The sequence below is a fragment of the Phyllostomus hastatus genome, unplaced genomic scaffold (genome assembly GCF_019186645.2).
Source record: "Phyllostomus hastatus isolate PE091 unplaced genomic scaffold, TTU_PhHast_1.1 phas_contig_196, whole genome shotgun sequence".
Classification (NCBI taxonomy): domain Eukaryota; kingdom Metazoa; phylum Chordata; class Mammalia; order Chiroptera; family Phyllostomidae; genus Phyllostomus; species Phyllostomus hastatus.
This window is the reverse complement of record NW_025333709.1, coordinates 26,043,257-26,062,387: the sequence shown is the minus strand read 5'-3', so window position 1 is coordinate 26,062,387 and position 19,131 is coordinate 26,043,257. Positions and strand designations below refer to the sequence as shown.

Here is a 19,131-nt window from a genome sequence, read left to right as displayed (position 1 = left end):
ACCTGACTCAGCTGCCTGGTCCCAGAGTCCGCTGCCTTATGCACTGGGCCCTGCACTCTCTGATCACAGTCGTTTGAGGAACCCGTGGTAGGTCGTCTGCACGTCGGACATCTGAAGGGCCTAGCCCTCCTTGCAGGGATTTCAGGGATTTGTGTAGAAGGGGAAACCTCTGCTTTCTGCCTTCCTGACGGCACTGCCTCCTCCACATTGCTTCTGTCTCTAGGCATTTCGGTGGTCTCACTCTTCCTCAGTCTGCGCTCCTCTTCCGAGCCACAGTGATGGTTCCGGCATGCTTACAGCCCTTCCCAAGTGTCCACTGCCGCTCCATTCTTCACTCATTCACTCCAGCCTAGAGGTGTTGGGCTCCCACTGCCCTGTAAATAAGCATTAAGTAAATGATCATTAAATAAAATTTTTTGCTTGCTTGTTTGTTTTGAAGAAATGAGAAACAGTGGAGTAGGGGTGACAGAGAGCCAGATTTCAGCTCAAATAGAACATCTTTCTAACATACGGAGATCCACATGCAGCAATTTCCAGCAGCAGAACAGGATGCTGGTCTCACTTAACCAACCCTTTCTGTGCTGGCCAGCCACTAGTGATTCTTAGGAAGAGCCTTATTTGTCTACACCAGCAATTTTCAACCTTATGCATCTCATGGCATGCAGAAACTACTTACTAAAATTTTGCAACACACCAAAAAATGTATTTTTGCCAATATGACAAAAACAGATATTGTTTTGATTGATTGTGATGAAAATTACGCATGTCACCCAAGGACATGCTGTACATTAGTAAAGTGAATCAGGTGCCTATGCTTGTATATAAGGCTTTCTGGTACCAATATTTAACCTATCAGATGCAACCTTATTATGGGACGTGGCCAGTAAGATGCAGCTCCATTATGTGACCTACATATTTATGGTTCAAGACTGGGCATTCATACCAGATGGCTATTGTTGTGTTTGCTAATGTCATTTTTGGATTTGACATTCTAAGGGAAAAGAGGTCAGTGCCCCTGACTAAACAGTCAGGTCCTGCAGGTTTTAAAAATTCTTGTGGCACACCAGCTGACCGTCGCTGGTCTGCACCCCCGAGGTGGCCTGCCGAGTCCTGAGATCCAGGTTCCCCGTGCTACTCTTCACTGTGTCCTCCCCAGAGGCACATCTTACATACTGATCAGACACAGACTGTCTTGCTCTGGTTAACAGGATCTCAGGGTGTGAATGATGCACAAATCAGGCATCTTATGGGTACAGGTGTCATGCTTCTATATTTGGCTGGGTGCATATTGACGCCCAGATCTGTTTTTTTCAGTCATTTCCAGTTTGCATTCTTAGTTCATCTTTGCCGTTCCTGTCTGAAGACAGAGCCCTTTCTCTCATCTTAGCTCTCTGAGGAGGGAGGGAAGAGAATCACCATTTGTTGCGCAGCCACCATGGCCTGGAGGCACTGTGTTTGGTCCCAGGCAGTCCTTGTTTCCTGTCAATCCATATTATTACAGACCTTCCTGGTAAGCAAAGCAAGGGGCCCAGAGAATTTGTCCCAGGTTTTTTGTTTGTTTTTTTTCAGTTCCCATTGGTTTTCTCCAGCACCCTGAGGAGCTAAACACTCTGGAGTGGGGGACATTGCTAGTCCTGTTTCCCAGATGGGAACTCTTTCTTCCTTGTTGCAACCATCTTCCTTGCATTGATTTCCCTGCTATTTCCCTAAGTTAGCCAGGTAGCGAGGTGTTCCCATCTCTTTCTGAAAGTGCCCAGATTTTCAATTCTCCCTCTTCAACACCCACCTAACTCCCTCAGCACATGGATAGAAATTCCATCCACTGCATATCCTAGCCTCTTGCCTCTTTTTAACAGCCTAAATAATACCCATCTCCTTAAAAAATATATACATGAAATTGAAAACTCAGTCATCCCACATCCTCAGAGAATGGACAGGTGCCACTCAGATAATAACAGGGCCTCATTACTGAGGACCTGTCACTCATTTAACACTGTGAACATTTAGTGGGAAGACTGTGAGGGTTGTCCAGTTACCTGTTTCACAGACACAGAGTGGTTAACTCATTTTCTCAAGGTCACACAGCATGTAGTTGTCTGAGCTATGACTGAAAGCCAGCCAGAATCTGCCCCTCTCCACCACCCCACTCACTGATTGCTGTTCCTTTTACATTTCTGGTCTCACCTTTTCATTCTTCTGCACTAAAGGCTGTCCTCCTGGCCTTATCAATTTTTCAGGTGTAGAGGCCTTTCAGCGCCAGTGCCACCCAAGTACTTCTATCTTGTTGGGAAACTAAGCAACCGGTTATCTGCATGTAATATCAGCATCTTCAGATGCGCTCAGCTGTCATTATCACTGATCAGGGGTTTTTTTTCCACGCTATCCAATGGTTTCTTTCCCCCTTACTCCAGCACATTCTGCTGCCTGAAGTCACCAGAAATCCACCCCCAAACATCTCGGTGTCGTGCAAACTTCAATTCCTCCAGCCACTTAGAGCAGCTCATGTTCAGTTGGTGGGCAGGGTGTTCCCATTTGGGAAACATTCCTTCTTATAGTTTTGCACTTTGTTTCCATTACAGTAATTCTACATCCCATAATAATGATGCAAATGGTAATGATTAACAAGTGTCCCAGCACCACAAACGATTGAATTATTTGTAACAAAGGAATTCTGACGGGGGTGGGGCAGGGGAGTGGGAGCTCCAAAGGTAGAAACTACGATGATAAGAAGTTAAGAAAGAGAAAATAATGTAGCAAGCTTGGCTGCCACTTTAAATATGTCTCTGTCTTCCTCCCCTCTCGCAAATATGGTTGTGATTTAAGAGGAGGACTTTTTTTTTTCTTTTTCAGACCTGACTTGTGCTTTTTCACACCAGCACAACAATTTATGGGGCAAGGTAGACCCTGGGGAGGAGTGCTGTGTTATATAAACATATGCTGGCCTGCTTTTCCGGCTTGTCTAGATAATGTTACTGGGTATTTTTTGAATTTCCAGAAGAAAATATTTTAGCCACTATGATTACTGTGCCAGATTAAAAAATAAAAGCCAGCCACATCAAGGATCATTACATATCACGATTAATACCAGAAGCGCAGTATCGGCAAAACCTCTAAATTTATCGCAGCGTTTGCAGACGCGCACCGCCACGTCCTCCCAAAAGCGCCATCTGGTTCTGCTCTCCCTGGCCTAAGGGATCTATAAAACTACTGAAGGAAATTGAAGTTAAGCAACGAGCATGTGTTTTACAGAATTTCAGATCTCTTGATTGAGGTTTGTAAAGTCTTTCTGAAAAAACAATAAAAATCTTTGTTGAACCCTTTGGTGTCACCCCCGTAGGAAAGGTATTAATAAACCACATTAGTGATATGATTTTCCTAAATGGTGCTGTTACCTATTTTACCGACATAATAAATTATTTTACATATGAGGAATTTCCTGGTTAAAATAGTCCTTACTCATGTCTCAGCCTTTAATTACCTAGATAGCATGTGATAATTTATTGGTCACAAGACCAGCCCTTGCCCATGGGCCGGGGCCGCGTTATGATATGATGGCGTTTCGTCCAAGATCGCTGTGTTTGGCCAAGTGGCCTGCAGGGAGCAACTACCCTAAACTCTGTCAGACGTCCTTCAGTGAACCAGCAGTTGTGAGCCCAGCCAGGGAAACACCGTCACAGTCCTCCTGGCCCTGACAGTAAATAAGACAGGCAGACTGTCATGGTCCTTTTAGGGCAACGAGCTGTGTAGCCACTTCTGAGCCCATTTGGCAGAGAGAAGCCGGTGTGGAAAGGCTGGTGAGGAAAGAAAGACGTGGACGTGACAAATGTCAGGGCGGACCGGGATGCATGCACACAGCGCAGAGTTGGCGCTCTCTTCAGAGTCACTGTGAGGGCGGGCGTTGCGTGTGTAGACGCAGCATCGTTTCCTCCAGTGCAGAGCAAGTGCACACGGAGAATCGAATGTTTGCCAGGCTCTGCGTTAGACGCTGGGGGATGCAGGGATGGCAGACTTGGTCCTTGTCCCTAAGTATCTTGTTGTGAATGATGGTGTGTTGGCGCCCTAATGTGAGACGTGCTGTGCTGTGCTGTACCCACAGTGCCAGGGCACGGAAAGCTGGACGAAGCCTGCTCTTAACAGTGGCAGAGTTTTGGCTCTTCTCTGGAGTCAATACATTCTTGTATTCACTCATTCCATAAATCCATGTTGAGTGCTTTCTCAGTGCTAGGTCCTGTGTCAAAGAAATGGGTTAGTTTGGCCAGGGTCCCTGTTAGCATTCAGTTGAGGGAACCAGGGGATGGGAAGGAGAAATGATCACTAAATCAGCTAACAAATGACTAAAAAATACATCACTAAAGATAATGTCACAAAGAAAAACACTGTGGCGTGACGTAACAGGGACTATAGTGGGTGCTCCAGGGAAGCCTTTGAAGGGGGGACAACTAAGCAGAAACGTAAACGATGTGGGGGTGGGTACCTGTCGGGTGAAGGAGAGCACGTCAGAGCAGGTACCGTGCTCTGAGGCAGAAATGAGCCTGGCAAGTTCAAAGAATAAAAGGCCAGTGTTGCTGGAGCAGAGGGTGGGAAAGAGCCTTATGAGATGGGCAGAGGGCAGCTCACCCCTCCAACTTCAGCATTTTAGCTCATAAGACCAATACAGCTTTTTTTTTTTTGCTTTGAGGTATATGCCAGGGATTCTATCAAAAGTGCTGCTGAATGAAAGCATGAATATCACTGCCATCCGCCTTAATAAAGCTCATAATTGGAGACAATTTTTGCAAGGGGGTGGTCAAAACCTGCTCTATTTCCAGTTACTACTTACTCTCCCTAGCATGTATCATCCAAAGCAAGTTTATGGCATGTTTTTGATATTAAAAACAAAAGTAACCACATTAAACAAGATAGGACTTTATTTCTCTTCTGTAAAAGAAATCCAGTGGAGACAAGCAGCCCAGGACAGGTATAGCAGCTAAACAATCAAAGACCAGATCTCTTCTGTCTTACAGCATTGCCAACCGTAGTGAGCTTCCTCACAGCCCAAAATGGCTGCTTAAGCTCTCACCATCTGACCAACATTCCAGCCAGCAAGAAAGGGAAGAACTCTTTCTCTTTGAGGTCCTTTCCTAGACCTCACCCCACCACATTTCCACTTAAATCTCACTGGCCAAAAATAAGTCACATGGCCACACCTAGCTGCAACAAGAGAGCCAGAGGAATAGAGTTTTTGAGCTGTAGGACAGGGCATCAGCTAAAAATCAAGTGGTTGCATATAAGAAGGGGAGGCAAATAGAAGTCTCTGTTCTGAAAGCCAGTAATTTTTCTGCATAAGCTGCATTAGCTTTTATGTCTTTCTATAGCCAAGTACTTTTTGAAGTTTTGAGTTTTTTAAAAAAGAATTTACTTAAAGAGATGGTCATTATGTGACAGGATAGAGGTGGTAGCTACAGCTATGAGGGCAATCACTTTGCAATATATAAATGTGTCAAATCAGCACATTGCATACCTCAAACGTCCATACTGCTTTATGTCAATGATATCTTAATAAAGCTAGAAAATAAATTAAAAATCACTTTAAAAGATAATTCCCTACAATCTGAAAGGTCATTCATTATGTAGCTCATTATGTTTTACAGATTGAATTATTAGTAATCAAACACTGGATGTGTTAGGAGGTGGTTTTTCAGAAGATAGAAACACAGCCATCACAAAAATTATAAAATCCCGTGAGAATGTTAAAACAAGTAAACACCTTGAGCACTGAGGCAACTCACCCTATGCTATACAGCTTACTCAGCATCACCGTTAATATTTTAAAATCGTATTTCTCACAATAAAAAGGATATTTTGTGCTCATTGTATCCTCATTCTTCTGGTACTGTTAAGCTTTTTTAACAGCACTATAAAAAAAGATTAAACTAAACAAACAAATTCTGCTCTCCCTTATTTTACTCTTCTGGAAACTGTATCCCCAGCAAAGGAAGTTTCAGGGCCACACCTGTCCCCATGCCCTTGGCTTCTTTTTCAGGGAGACAGTTTTCTTGTGCGTGTTCGGGTCTCGGCTTGTCCTTCTGACAGACCCCGTCCCCAGCCAGCCCTTCCTCCTTTGCCTCTGAGCATCTCTTCTCATCGTGCCTTCCCTCCTGACTCCCTTGCCAGAGGGTGGAGATTCAAAGATTATTTCTTGCATCACACAGCCAGATTGAATATCAGTTCGAGGTCCCACAGGTGATCACCCCTCCTTCAATCCCTCACAGGCAGAAATATCTCAGGGAAAAAGCACAGAAATACTGTGACCTGGTATCTAATTTGCATATTGTCTAAGATTTTCTTTGTTTGAAGCAATTTGCATATTGTCTACAATTTTTGTGTGTTTGTTTGTTTGGGATAATTCAAGCCAAGGGTTTTCTTTGTCTCTGAGTAATCAAGAGCTTCTGGGAATAATTGCAAGCACATTGGGGTTTATCTGAAACACCCTTCTCCATAGTTATTTTCTGGGTGTTCTGCCCTGTCTGTCTTTATGGAGAATGTAATCATTCATCTTGTATCAGCGTTCCGTTCAGCTCCAGTCAGCTGAGATTTACAGAGTGCCTGTGTGTCGGGGCCTACAGTGGGTGTCGGCGGCACAAAAGTTGAAAAAAAAAAAAAAGCCGTGAGGAGCTTGAGTCTCATGGAGTAAACCAACAGATTAACAGATAATTAGAATGTAAGATGCTAATTAGTATGATCAGGATGCACAGGGGCCCTCGGAGAAGAGGGCATGTGATCCCCGGGCTCTGGTGTGGATAGTTTGCAAAGGTTTCTTGGGATGGCTCTTCCTGAGCCGTCCAGGGAGGAAAGCGCGAGGAGGGCTCTCTGAAGAGAGAACAGCGAGAGCAGAGGAAGTTTGGGATTTCCTCGGCGGGCGATGTTTGGAGCTAGAACTGAAAAGTCACACAAAGACCAGGTCACAGAAAGTTTCCCAAATGTCATTAACATAATTGCTAGAAGCCATAGCAGATCACTTTTCATTATAAACTACACAGCATTTCAGAAACTACTTGAAGCCGTAGAACAAAGGTTTTGATCAGAGGACATGATAATGAAATGCAGAGGTAAACTAGCGTGAGACCTTTTTTCTTTCTGGTCATTCTACATCCCTGCTCCTCACCCTGCCCTGCACCCCCCCCACACACACACACAAATTATATTGCTTCCAGTTATCATACTTTCCCTAGCTCATGGAAGTATTTCTTTTTATTCATGTGGAAGGGAGAGGAAGGTACTTTAATACACTTCAGCTTTCAATGCATGTCACTTAGCTTTTTGACCAGAAAAGACAACCTACATCAGCAAAGGACAGTTAGGGAGCTGGATCAGCCTCTTCCCCACGCTCTCCAAGTCACATGACTATGTAGTTACAACTGCTCCCAAAATAACTCCATGCCAGACACGGGAAAACCAATCAAGCCGTAACCACCACATCTCAGGAGCATAGTCCCAAGGCTGTGGCGTTTTGACCTTTAATCTGTCCAAACACTCGGTTGTAAGGCATTATTTATTCAATCTTTATTTATTGAACACCTGCTCTGTGGTTGTTGAGCACTTGCGTTGTGAGAATTTATTAAGATATATTTCTTCCTCTTACAGAGATTACATTACAGGAAGACAAAGGAGCAACTGGAAAATGGGTGACAGGTGCCATCAAAAAGAAAGCCCAAAGCAGGGTCAGCTAACCCCAGTCCAAGGCAGGAAGTGACATCCGATGTGAAAATTGAGGAGCAGACAGCAGGCACAGATGCAGTGGCCCGAGGTTGAGAGTTCAGGCTGGGCGCATGGGCGCAGTCCAGGAACTGAAACCCGTCGTGCGGTTACGGATGGGCCTGGCTGGAGAGATGGTGTGGGGGAGGTGACCAGAAGTCGGCTAGGACGGGTCCTGAAATCATATTAAGGGCTTTGTACTCTACCGTAAGGGTGATGCGAAGCCATTGGAAGGGTTTAATCCAAGAACGGCTAAAACCTGGTTTGCACTTCTGAGCTGTCCCTCTGGCTGCAGTGTTCCTGCTTGCTGGAAGCAGAGCGAACTGAGTCAGTAAGTCCAGTTAGGAGTCTGTTGGGAGGACAGGCAAATGTTTGGACTGGCATCATGGCAGGAGGGTTGGCAAAAAGGAGGAATTCCGAAGGTATAGGCACAACAGGACGTGGGGGAATGCTGGATGTGGTGTGAGGGGACACCTCATAGCACCCAGTTTCCATCTCAGCTGCTGAACTGGCCCTGCAGCTGTTCCCTGGATAGACTGCACAGCAGAAACGCAGGTCCGGGGGAAGACAGTGTGTTCCCTTTGGGGTGCGTCTGTCTGAAGGACCCGTGTGAAGTTCACAGCTAGGGAGTTACGTTTGAAGTGTGGGCAAGAGATCTAAGCCACAGAGAGAGGTTGTGACTGATCCCTACAACCTTCCTAAGGAGTGTTTCTATGATAACAGAAGGCTTCTGAGAGGATAGCAGGATATTTTACCTTCCCCTTAGTTCAGTTTTCTAACTACATTTTGTGGACAGCATCTTTAGCAGCTTGGATAATATTCTCTTAATACATACACATTTACATAACAGCCACGTAGTGTCCCGTTAGTTTTCACCGAAGTTTTACTATTTTAAAAAACCCACAATGAGTAGTTGCATTCCGCTAAATTAGCTCCACAGACTGTTAGTAAGCAGTGCGTGCAGGAAGGGTGCATTGGTCGATAGGGACATTTAGAAATCTTGGTTTAAAAAACTATCCTGCAGGGTCCTTTACTGTGATTTCTCAAAGATTCAAATTTGCTGCTTGGCTGTGACTCTCCATGAGGGTGTTGCTGTGTTTGTTTATACCTCTACTAAACCTTGGGCCATGCCATGCTTTCTAAGGAAAATGCTTTCAGGATTAGTGACCACAGCAGAACAGTTTTACGGGATACAAACGTAAGTGTAAAAGCTGTCCCCAAGTTCCACACGTACTTCCAGAAATTGTATTATCATAGTAACAGGATTCAACGTCTGTCCTTGATACGTATTGCCAAATGCCATTCCCCAAGGCGAGTACATTGCTGATATATAAATTGTTACAAAGATCTGTTTCACCATACCCCCCTCAGCTGTGGCAGTGAATTTAAATCTGACCTGATTTGGTTGTGTCTCTGTAGCTGCCGGGAGACTCAGCCCTTTTCCAAGTGACTGATCACTTGCGGCTGCTTTTGTGAGTCCTTTCTCACAAAAAGATAAGTGGTCTGTTGTCATAATCTGATGTTGTGGTAGAATTTTATATATGTATAGCAGTCATTCTTGTTTTCATGCGCTTTTTAGTGATGTTCTTTTTGAACATGTGGAGCTTCTACATTTTTTACATGTCATTTCTCTAAAGCATCACAGTTTTTAAGCTAAGAACGTCCTTACGTAAAACTTTAAACACTCAATAACACTTCTTGGGGGTTTTTTGTTGTTATTCACATTAACTCTTAACCCCTCTGGAATTTATATTAATTTATCTTGCTTCTTTCCACCCCCCCAAAAAACTAAGTTTTATAGCACTTGTTTCTGAATAATTTCTCCTTTCAAAATTAATATATTATACCCATGCAGCCTTCAATAGTTTTATGAGAAAATAATTTATCTACACTTCCTAAATTAGCAAATTGAGATAAATGAGAATTTATTAGTGGCCAGTTACTTTGGCCAGTATCAGACTTACGACAAGCAAAGTTTGTGATGTTAATGCGATGAAACCATGATGTTTATAAACTGGCCTACATTTAATTTGATGTGGTAATAAAAATTTCCTTCCTTGAAGCTCATGGGAAAGGCCACTAGGAAGAAGACTGGTGTATTGAAAGAAACTTGAAAATTAAAATGAAGAAAGGAAAAGTTTGTTACTAATCAGTGCTACTAATAAAAGCAGGCACTTTACCAATGTTATCGGGGTTAATTCTTACAATCCACTTTACAGCTGAGAAAAAGCAGAGACTCGGAAGTCACTTATCCCAAGCCCGGGACCTGGGAAGGGCAGAGCCGGACGGGTTCAGGGCTGGCCATCCTTGTCCTGCTCCAGCTGGGGTCCGCAGATATGCCTTCGGTTCCCAGAGGGCCTGCTTGTTTAGACAGTATCTGTACTCTATCCAAGAATGAGTCATAGCGCAGCACTCTGATATTTCTAGTGTGCTGTGAAAGGAGGGGTAAACTAGGAACCCTTTGCTGAAGGGCTATAGGCAGGTAGCACTTGAAATTCTTTCTCCTACACAACTGAACTTGGAGACCCCGAAGGTGAAGGACTGGGTGTTCCTCTCTGGTGTGGGAATGTAGTTGCTCAGAGGTGAGCTCCTCTGATCTGGTCAAGGCCCTTGGCTTAGCTAAATGCATGGGAGCTCACATTTTCTCAAACGCCCCTTCTCTGCAAGTTCACACGGAAATTTCAGAACAGTCCCTCATGCCTCTGCTGCATCTTGCATTTTCAGGCAGGGCTGCTTCATTTCTGGAAGCCTGCGTGGTCCCAGGTGGAACCAGCCTCACTGCACAGAGACAAGTGGTTGTTTGTCCGGCCAGGGCCTGTGCCCTCCAGTTACCGGCTTCAAGGCTCCCCTGGCTGATCCTTTCTCCAGCCCCAGGGAGGCACTTTTGTGGCCCATTCCCTTTGGTCTCACAGGGCCTCGAGGAGGGGTGGTGGGGGCCGCTTGGCAGGGCCCACCGATCTCCCACGTTAGGAGCATTTTGCAAACCCATCCCAGAGGGAGCTCCAGCCCAGCCCTGAACAGGCTGCTCCTGTTCCCCCTTTGTGTGCGGGGGTCGGGCGCCTTTCCCCAGCTGACCTGCCTGCGAGTGGAGACATGTGAAAAGTTAAGAGACAAAAATGGTTTCTGCAGAGGGAGGGGGAGCGTTCTTGTACAGAAAGGAAGGAAATACCTCTGTGGGATTTTTTCCCCCGCTCTTCATCCAAAAAATACAGAGACTCTCTGTCTTTAATGCGAATGCCAGCTTTAAATCTTTTAGGTTTGGATTAACTCTGCAAAAGAAAAGAAAAATCTGACAGGCTTTCAGATATGACGCAGAAAAACTTTTTTTCCCCTCAATTCATGTTGCTGGTTTGCAAAGCCAAAGGCTGGTGGCCTGAATAGTGAGCGCCAGTTAACATCACAATGGTCAGAGTTAGCAGCCGCCAGCCTCCCCCTCCGCCACTCTGGCCTTTTCCATCAGCGGACATTTAATACAAGGTGGCAGAAGCAAGAAGAAATTTTTCTCCTCTTGCCCCCTCAATTAAGAGAGGTTAAAATTAAGCCAGGTCAATGAGGCGTTTTCAGCGACGTGACTTAGAATGTCGAATCTTACCTTTTCCCCCCAGGAGGAAAGAGAAATGTGGTGTTTCACAGCCCTTACCTTACCAGCCCTTCCTTCGCTCTAAACAAAACCCCCTGAGCTGATAGACATTTCCTACTACACAGTGACTGCGGTTTTCACTATTGAGGATGTCAGCAAACACGTCTCAGATCACGCTTTGCCTATAAAATAAAGTGACTTTTATGTGAATATTTCTCATGGTGTCAGCGTCTAGAATGTGGGTGCTATGTCATTGAATCCACGTGGCAACATTTATTTTCTGAAATTTTTTGTAATAGCACATTTTTATGAAAACGGTATTCAGAGCTATTTGATCCTATAAAGGGGAAAAAAATCTTAGCATTCTTGAACCGACACTATCGAGAAGCCCATGTTCATGTAAAAAAAATTTAAATAGCAGTTCCTGGCTTTCAGTTGAAAGTCAAAATGAATAGGTAATTTGAAACATAATTTAAAATGCGTAATATTTTTATGTGATGAGGATTGATTAGGAGTGTTCGTGTATAATTCTGAAACTGCCTGTAAGAATTAAACTCTAGATCATTTTTAATTCCTGAACCACACGTGGTTAAAAACAAAAGTCTGTGATTGTTAGCAGAGTGTAAATATGCACGCATTAGTGGGCTACACTTTAATGGGGTTATAACAGTACATGTACTGCAAATTTGTTCTTGGTAAACAAATCGACTTGAAGTGAAACAAAATATTCCTTTTGGTTTCATTGTATGACATATTCCTTTCAAGTTCTGTGTAATCTTATTATATTATAAAGGACATTTTATTATAATTGCAAATAACCAATAGAATTTATTAATTTTGTAATCGTAGAAACATTTTTTGCAACCCAAAACTGATACAGCAATTTGGGATTTGATACAAAATAATGATTAAAACTATTTTTAATATACTTCTACTTGAGTTTTACATGCTAGATATTTGGGTTGACTTTAGCAGTAACAGAATGTAGCAATACAAGTTATATAAATCTTTGAACAAAATTTAAGATTATCATATATAATACCAGGTGAAAATAGTAAAATATTTTTATAGGTATCTTAATTTTATTATACTATATTCATGATTTATCTAGATGATTTTTAATATTGTGTCATATTTTATAAAAGCAATTAATTTTTATTTGCAAATTAATAAAGTTAGTTAGGATTTATTTTACATGTTGTGTAAGAGAATTTAATCCAGAACATATTTGAATTTTCTCAAAAAGATTGATAAAATTAATCACATAAAATTATGACAAGACTTGCCACATGCTGAAACTTGCTAGATTAGACACTCAAAGGGAAAAAAATAAATGCAGTATATACATAGGTTAACACATTTGGCTTTTAATTTCTCAAGTTTAAATTTAGAGTTATCATACTCTCTTTCAGAATGAGATTCTTAAAATTATTTTACTTAAAATGCTATAAAGCTAAACACGGATACTGTGTTCGTTGGTTTTTAAAGTCACACTGTTTCTGGCGGTTTTCTCAGGCAGCCATGCTGTTCGGCTCTGGGGTCTTCTGGACGGGCCTGCTCTTCATCCCCGTGGCGTCCCTGCTGCTCGACGTGGCGTGCAAGGTGTAAGTGGGGCCGCCGTGTGCACAAAAACACAGATGGGGGCCAGCCCACCAATTTCTCTACTCATAACGTCGACCTGAGAATGGGAAGTTTCCAGGATAGGAGTCAGCGATAGTCATGTATTCTACATAAATAAAGAAGAAAAGAGTGATTGAAGAACTAGAAAACTAAATGAGTTAAAAAGGCAGAATAAGAAGTAAAGCAGGCAGTTTCAGTTAATATTAGAGAGTACATTCTTAGAAATTACCCTGAAAAACCCAGTCAAGGTAGAAGAAAAATTCTGTTCTCTTCAAATACACATACATATATCTTATTAATGAACAATACTTGTGAAATGAAGCTTTTTGTTTGCCTGATTCCAAACATATATAAATACACATTGAAGGGTTTTTTTGCTTGCCTGATTCTAAACATATATAAAATATAGAACTATAGAACTTTAATAATTTACTGAAGGATTATAAGTTTGAAAATGTTATCTCTTCCCACAAAAGTGGTACCATTAAAGTTAGTTACAGGATGCTTACTTAATAACTATGAGAGTTTTAATGCTATAAACCTGAGCCATTTACTTTAAGACTATTGTTTCTTTAATTATATTAATGCTCAAAATCATTGCAATTTTTATATTCTTTTGAACTATTATTTCTACTCTGGTTACTCTTGTTTTTAGAAGCATGATAATGCACCAGTCTTGTGAGGTCTTTAGTCTTCACACAAATATTTCCATGCAAACTCTTTTTTGCAGTATCAAGAGGACCGCTTTTAAAACATTAGTAGATGAAGTTCAGGAGCTAGAGGCAAAATCTCAAGACCCAGGAGCAGTCGTGCTTGGAAAAAGGTAAACTACACTGAATGTGGTCTTTTCCAAATGAACTTTCAGTTTTCCTTTTACTAGAGATTGGAAATCAGTGGTAAAACTTGTATTTTATCAGTTTACAAGGAGCCAGCCGTGTTGTTGACAGATTTGGGAATCAGAGAGACATGGATTGGGGTCGGATCTGTCATTTCACCGAGCTGTGTGTGGCCTTAGCCACGTTGCTTAGTGCTTCCGAGCCTCAGTTTCCTCATCTCTACAATGGGGACGATGACGCCTACCTCGGGCTAGTTGTGAGAATTGAATAAAATACCATCGATAAAGCAGATAGCTCAATGTCAGGTGCTTACTGAGAAGTAAATAAGTGGAAGTCACAGATAGTATCGTGTCACTGAACTGAAAGGGGGAAAAAGACTTTCAGCCTCAAACAGTACCCATAACACAGTCGTGTGTCCTGAAAATCAGAGCTTGACTTAGGATGGAGCGCCCTGCAGTTGCACGTGTGTCTCGGTGTGTGATTAAGAACTGACCTGGGCCTCTGTCACATATATTGGGAAGGGACTTACTTAATGTCTTCCCAGTCCTTTCCTCCCCACTACCACCTCCAAAAAAGTGAGGTTAGAAAGCTAATCAAATTCATTAAATTCACAAAGCATTATAGAAAGAAAGGTAAGATTATTTGGAGCCATCCGTAATAAACCATAAATATGAAGATAATGCCAGGTGTTTATATTCCTTTCTTCCATCACACTAAAACACGCTAAAGTTTTGTCTAAACAGTAAGACATATTTTGCCCTGGTCTGTGTCACCTTCATCATGACTCACTGTTGTTTCTCTGTGTGACCCAGTGGAGTGAGTGTCAGGCTGGGAACATAGGCTGAGACCGCGGCTGCCTCACTTGCTTCCACGTGGCCTAAGGGGCCCCTCACACCCCCAGCTGTGCCTCTCTGGAAACACTAGCACTGGCTTCTGTGGGGCACTCACTGCAAGCCAGGTGCTACACTCGTCACTGCATGTTCACTCTCTCACTGAGTCCCTATAGCAACGGCATACAAATCCATCACCTCCACTTACCTCAGATGGGGAAACCGGGGCCAGGAGAGACTCAGTTCTCGAAGTCAGAAGTGACAGAGCTGGGCCTTCAGCCCATGTCCGTGGACTCTCAGACCCTTGCTCCCAACCGTTCACTGTTCTGCCTCCTCGTGCAACCTTGTCAAGAACGTGCTAGAGCAGCACAAACAGCCTGCCCTAACAGGCAGCCCGACAGAGTTCTTGACCTCTCTGAGTCAGTGTGCCTGTGCGTGTGATGGGGATGATAATACCAGTTTTCAGCATTAGAGACATTCTCCTCCTCCCTCAGCCTTCCCCTCAGCCTCTGTTCTTTCATCTACAAGTTTCCAGCTCTGACAATGGCCTGGCATAAATAGCCCCTCAGTAAATGTTTCCTCTCTCTTTCACCCTAGCTACATAAAGGAGGTGCTGAGAGTTCTAGTTCACAAAAGTGTGAATAAAACCATTTATTAACAATTATTAGGGAAAGTCCTCTGATGGTCCTTGTCACTAACCTATGGAGTAAATTCCTCATATGTGTAAGTTAATAAAACTTACATTAAGACCCTCCATGTGATTTTCAATTTTTATGGTTTGTAGTGATAATCAGAGTCAATTCATAAATCGGGCTGAGGGTTTGATGTGATGACCTGTAGATTCTAAAGATGTGGTAAGTCTGTGATGTATGTAGACCCTCCCATGAAATAAATTAAGAGAGTCTAAAAGGAAGGAAGTGAATTCTGCCATACCTGACCTCCAACCTCTGCATGGAAGATGCACTAGATAGAGTAAACTCTCCAGCCCAGCTCATTTGCCTAAAATAGCTCTTCAGCTTTTCTCAAGAGCTCAGAAATGAGTTGGCTGTCAGCTGAATACCACAGGCAAGGGCCCCTGGTACAACACGTACCCCGTGTCGCTGCCGCTGCCCATTGGTGATCAAAGGACACTGATGTTCACCCAGCCCAGTGTCTGCCTGCTAGGTGATCACTAGGGGAGGGGGGAGGAAAAAGATCTGGGAAAGGAGAAAAATCTAAACTAGTTGGTGAAGTCTTCGTGCTACACTAATTGCATTCTAAGGCAGAAAGAAACTGTCGGATTGATTTTACCGCCAGGATTATTTTAGAAATCCCGGACAATGATATCAATGTCAAACTTTTTCAAGTTCTCTGATTTTATCTACACTTTCAAAGAGGGGGAAATTGTGATTTCTCTGTGTTTTAGCAGTAGCACACTTCCTTTAGTTCCAAAACACGGTGTTCTTTTATACCTCCCAGTATTTATCTGCCCATGCTGTTCCCTTGTCTGGAAGCTGGGACCCTGGTGCAGAGTGGACTGTCTGATTCCTAGCCTTCAAAACCCAGTTCACTGCAATTACCTCAACTTTTCACAAATACAATTAATTGCTACTCTGTTTAATCTGTACTTTGTTTACTCTTCTGTTTTTATATTTATTACCTATATTACAATGTGTTTGTCTCCCCTATATTTGTTTGTTTTCTGCTGGATTGAATTCCTTGAAGGAGAGACCCTCTGTCTTAGTCCTCTCAACCCAACACGTAGCACAGTTCCAGGAATGTCAAGGGAGGGAAGGAAGGAAGGAAGGGAGGGAGGGAGCGAGGGAGGGAAGTAGGACTCAAACATTTGGTGAAAGGATAAATGAATGGTCAAGAGAGGGAAGGGGAGGGGGAGGGGAGGGGGAGGGGGAGGGGGAGGGGAGGGGAGGGGAGGGGAGGGAAGGGAAGGGAAGGGAAGGGAAGGGGAGGGAAGGGAAGGGGAGGGAAGGGAAGGGAAGGGAAGGGAAGGGAAGGATGAAAGTACAGAGTAGTAGGTGGTAAGCAGGTGGTTGACCTGTGGGTAGTTATTTAAAAATAGAATACATAAGAACACAAAATTATTGATACACAGGTTACACTTCCCAAACTAGTTATGTCCAGAGTAATGATGGTTTACATGTTTTGTCAGAGAATGATGCAGTTCGAGTTGATCAGCCCTAATTTGCTTTCATCTTCACTAAGAGATGCTGTGATGTCAAGCTATACATAGAATGGAACTCTGCTAGAGAAACTGTAACCCGTAAGCTGGGTATCCAGATCAATATGTGCAATCACTTATTTTTCATCTTTACTCACTCTCAAAAATTAAAACATTTTAGTTAAAATAATGAGTCTTTGTAGAGGAAATAGTGTGCCACTTACCATTATCATCCAACAAATTAGATATATTCCAATTTCACATCAACACTTTGGGGGGAAAGTGTATTTCACCATTTTAAATATGCTGCTTTGGAGCCATGGGTTGTAGTAGAAATTGATTTAAGCCTAAAGTACTGGCAGAATAAATGCAAACCTCCCTCCTGATGACGGTGTAGCGGTGGCTAATTATTTTTAAATAAGGAAAGGCCGTCAGTGAGACCCTGTTTCTGCTGGAACTTCTGCGTGGACATGCTCCAACACTAGGGCACAGAAACCTCTGCAATTCCAAAATCCAAAAAAAATTTTTGTCAAAAATCAGTTTTTCTCATAGCTTTATAGCAGACCTTTCCTGAAAAAAACAAAACATTTGTTCTATAAATACAAGGACATTAATGGTATTTATTTTCTCTATAATGTAAATGTTTATACATTTTATAGCAGAAATATTAATTTGGGGGGCCTCTCAGATCCCACTTGAGGGTATTATATCCACAAATTGCATGTAACATCTTTCCTGCTCTTGAAAAAAATGTAAATTCAAAACCCAAAGGATTAACATAAGGGGTTGTAGACACGGGGTTCCTTGGAGACAGGGCAGTTATTTGGGGGATATTTTTTATATGCGTATGAAGCAGTACATCCTACAGACAGGCAAATATGATAACAAGACTCATAATTTTTCATATCTCACCGCAGACATTAGCCAGGATATCACCACCAGCCATCGCTGAGTAGGATGAAGCCCAGGGTCTGCAGCTCCTTTCTCCCTACTTTGCCCACCCGGACCTCTGTCTGGTCCATAGTCTGGGCTTTAAAGAGGAGAGTGGGAGAGTACGGACACCACATAATTTGGCCATCTAGGTGGTGATGGTGGTCTCTCCCAGTCTCTCCTGAGTTGTGTATCCTGATAAAAAGCAAATATAACACTGCCGAAGAACTAATAGAAAAGAAACTCTATTTCTCCGTTTTCTCTCTGGATTTCATGCCAGTGTTACACCAATTTCTTGGGCTTTAGGCGAGGCAGACACGTCAAACATTTCCCCAGCCTTCTCCCATCACTGTGACCGTGGTCCTGGCCGGCATTTGCAAAGAAGAGGCAGAGAGCAATGAAATGTTCTCTCTCCCAGGGCAGAGATCAGGCCGGACACACTCATTGTTTACGTCCCCACCGATAATACCGCCCCACATGGGGCAGCTGTCACGTGCTGCACACCAAAACAGCCCGTGAACAAAAGGTTATTTACTTTCCAGAGGAGATCCATTTTACCCGTTTTAACCAGTCAACCAAAACAGCTTGACAACCTAATATAAAGACAAATGCAAGTTTGCCACTCTTAAAGGGTTACTGAAAATACCCTGTGACAACATGTTCCAGGGCAAGTGATGGTTTTTACCTATATTTTTTAATGTTCCAAAATGAAGTACCATTTTAAAACATGGTATCCTGCCACCTCACCTCCACTGGGTACCTAAGTTGCAAAATTGTAGTGGGTTTGAAAATCAAGTCACGTAATTAAGTGGTAGTTGTTATGTATGTAATCGCATTAAACAAATTCAGAATTTGCATAGCTTGGTATGTAAATGAAAGACCACACAAGCCTGAGTGAAACTACTGACTAAGAGTTGTGAAGAAGGTGCGTTTTTTTCTGAGAAGGGATCCTAGAGACTTTCTTCTCACACTGTGTTCAGCCATTCAACAAAAACTGAACTTTTAACACATCTATTAATGGTTAACGTGGTACCAGTATATTTTATAATATGCGACTTGATAGTAATATTAGTATCCATAAACATCAGCGGCACAAAATTGCATTATTTCAACCTAATGAGCAGTTCCCTAATTAAGGTAGGATAACACTAGAAAAATAGAACTCATCATCACTGTTTATTAAGCATCTGCCTATGAGTGACATTTATGTTCTCTAGAGGGACCCTGCTCCGTAAGAACTAAAGTAATAGGTAACTAAGAGAAAGAAAGAAAAAACACCACCTCCTAGTTTGCTCCTAAGGAAGTGGAATAGGCGTATCATAAATTAAACTCATGTAGCAATAGCCATCTGGTGTTGAATAAAAACCAAGGCATCAGAGGTGTTCCTCACAAAGCATCTTTTGTTCGGTGATGATCTCTGTTCTTGTTGATTTTTTATAGTTAAGT

At 42.7% G+C, this 19,131-nt stretch overlaps 1 protein-coding gene across 3 annotated transcripts in view; it reads left to right on the top strand.

Moving 5' to 3' along the window:
• ATP8A1 (ATPase phospholipid transporting 8A1) overlaps window positions 1-19,131 on the top strand; it is a 216,519-nt gene that overhangs the window by 189,414 nt on the left and 7,974 nt on the right. For all 3 annotated transcript variants that reach the window (XM_045834000.1, XM_045833999.1, XM_045834001.1), the window contains 2 exons: window positions 12,830-12,918; window positions 13,665-13,757. In XM_045834000.1, coding sequence (XP_045689956.1) covers window positions 12,830-12,918; window positions 13,665-13,757 — 182 coding nt within the window. The remainder of the gene's footprint in view (window positions 1-12,829; window positions 12,919-13,664; window positions 13,758-19,131) is intronic.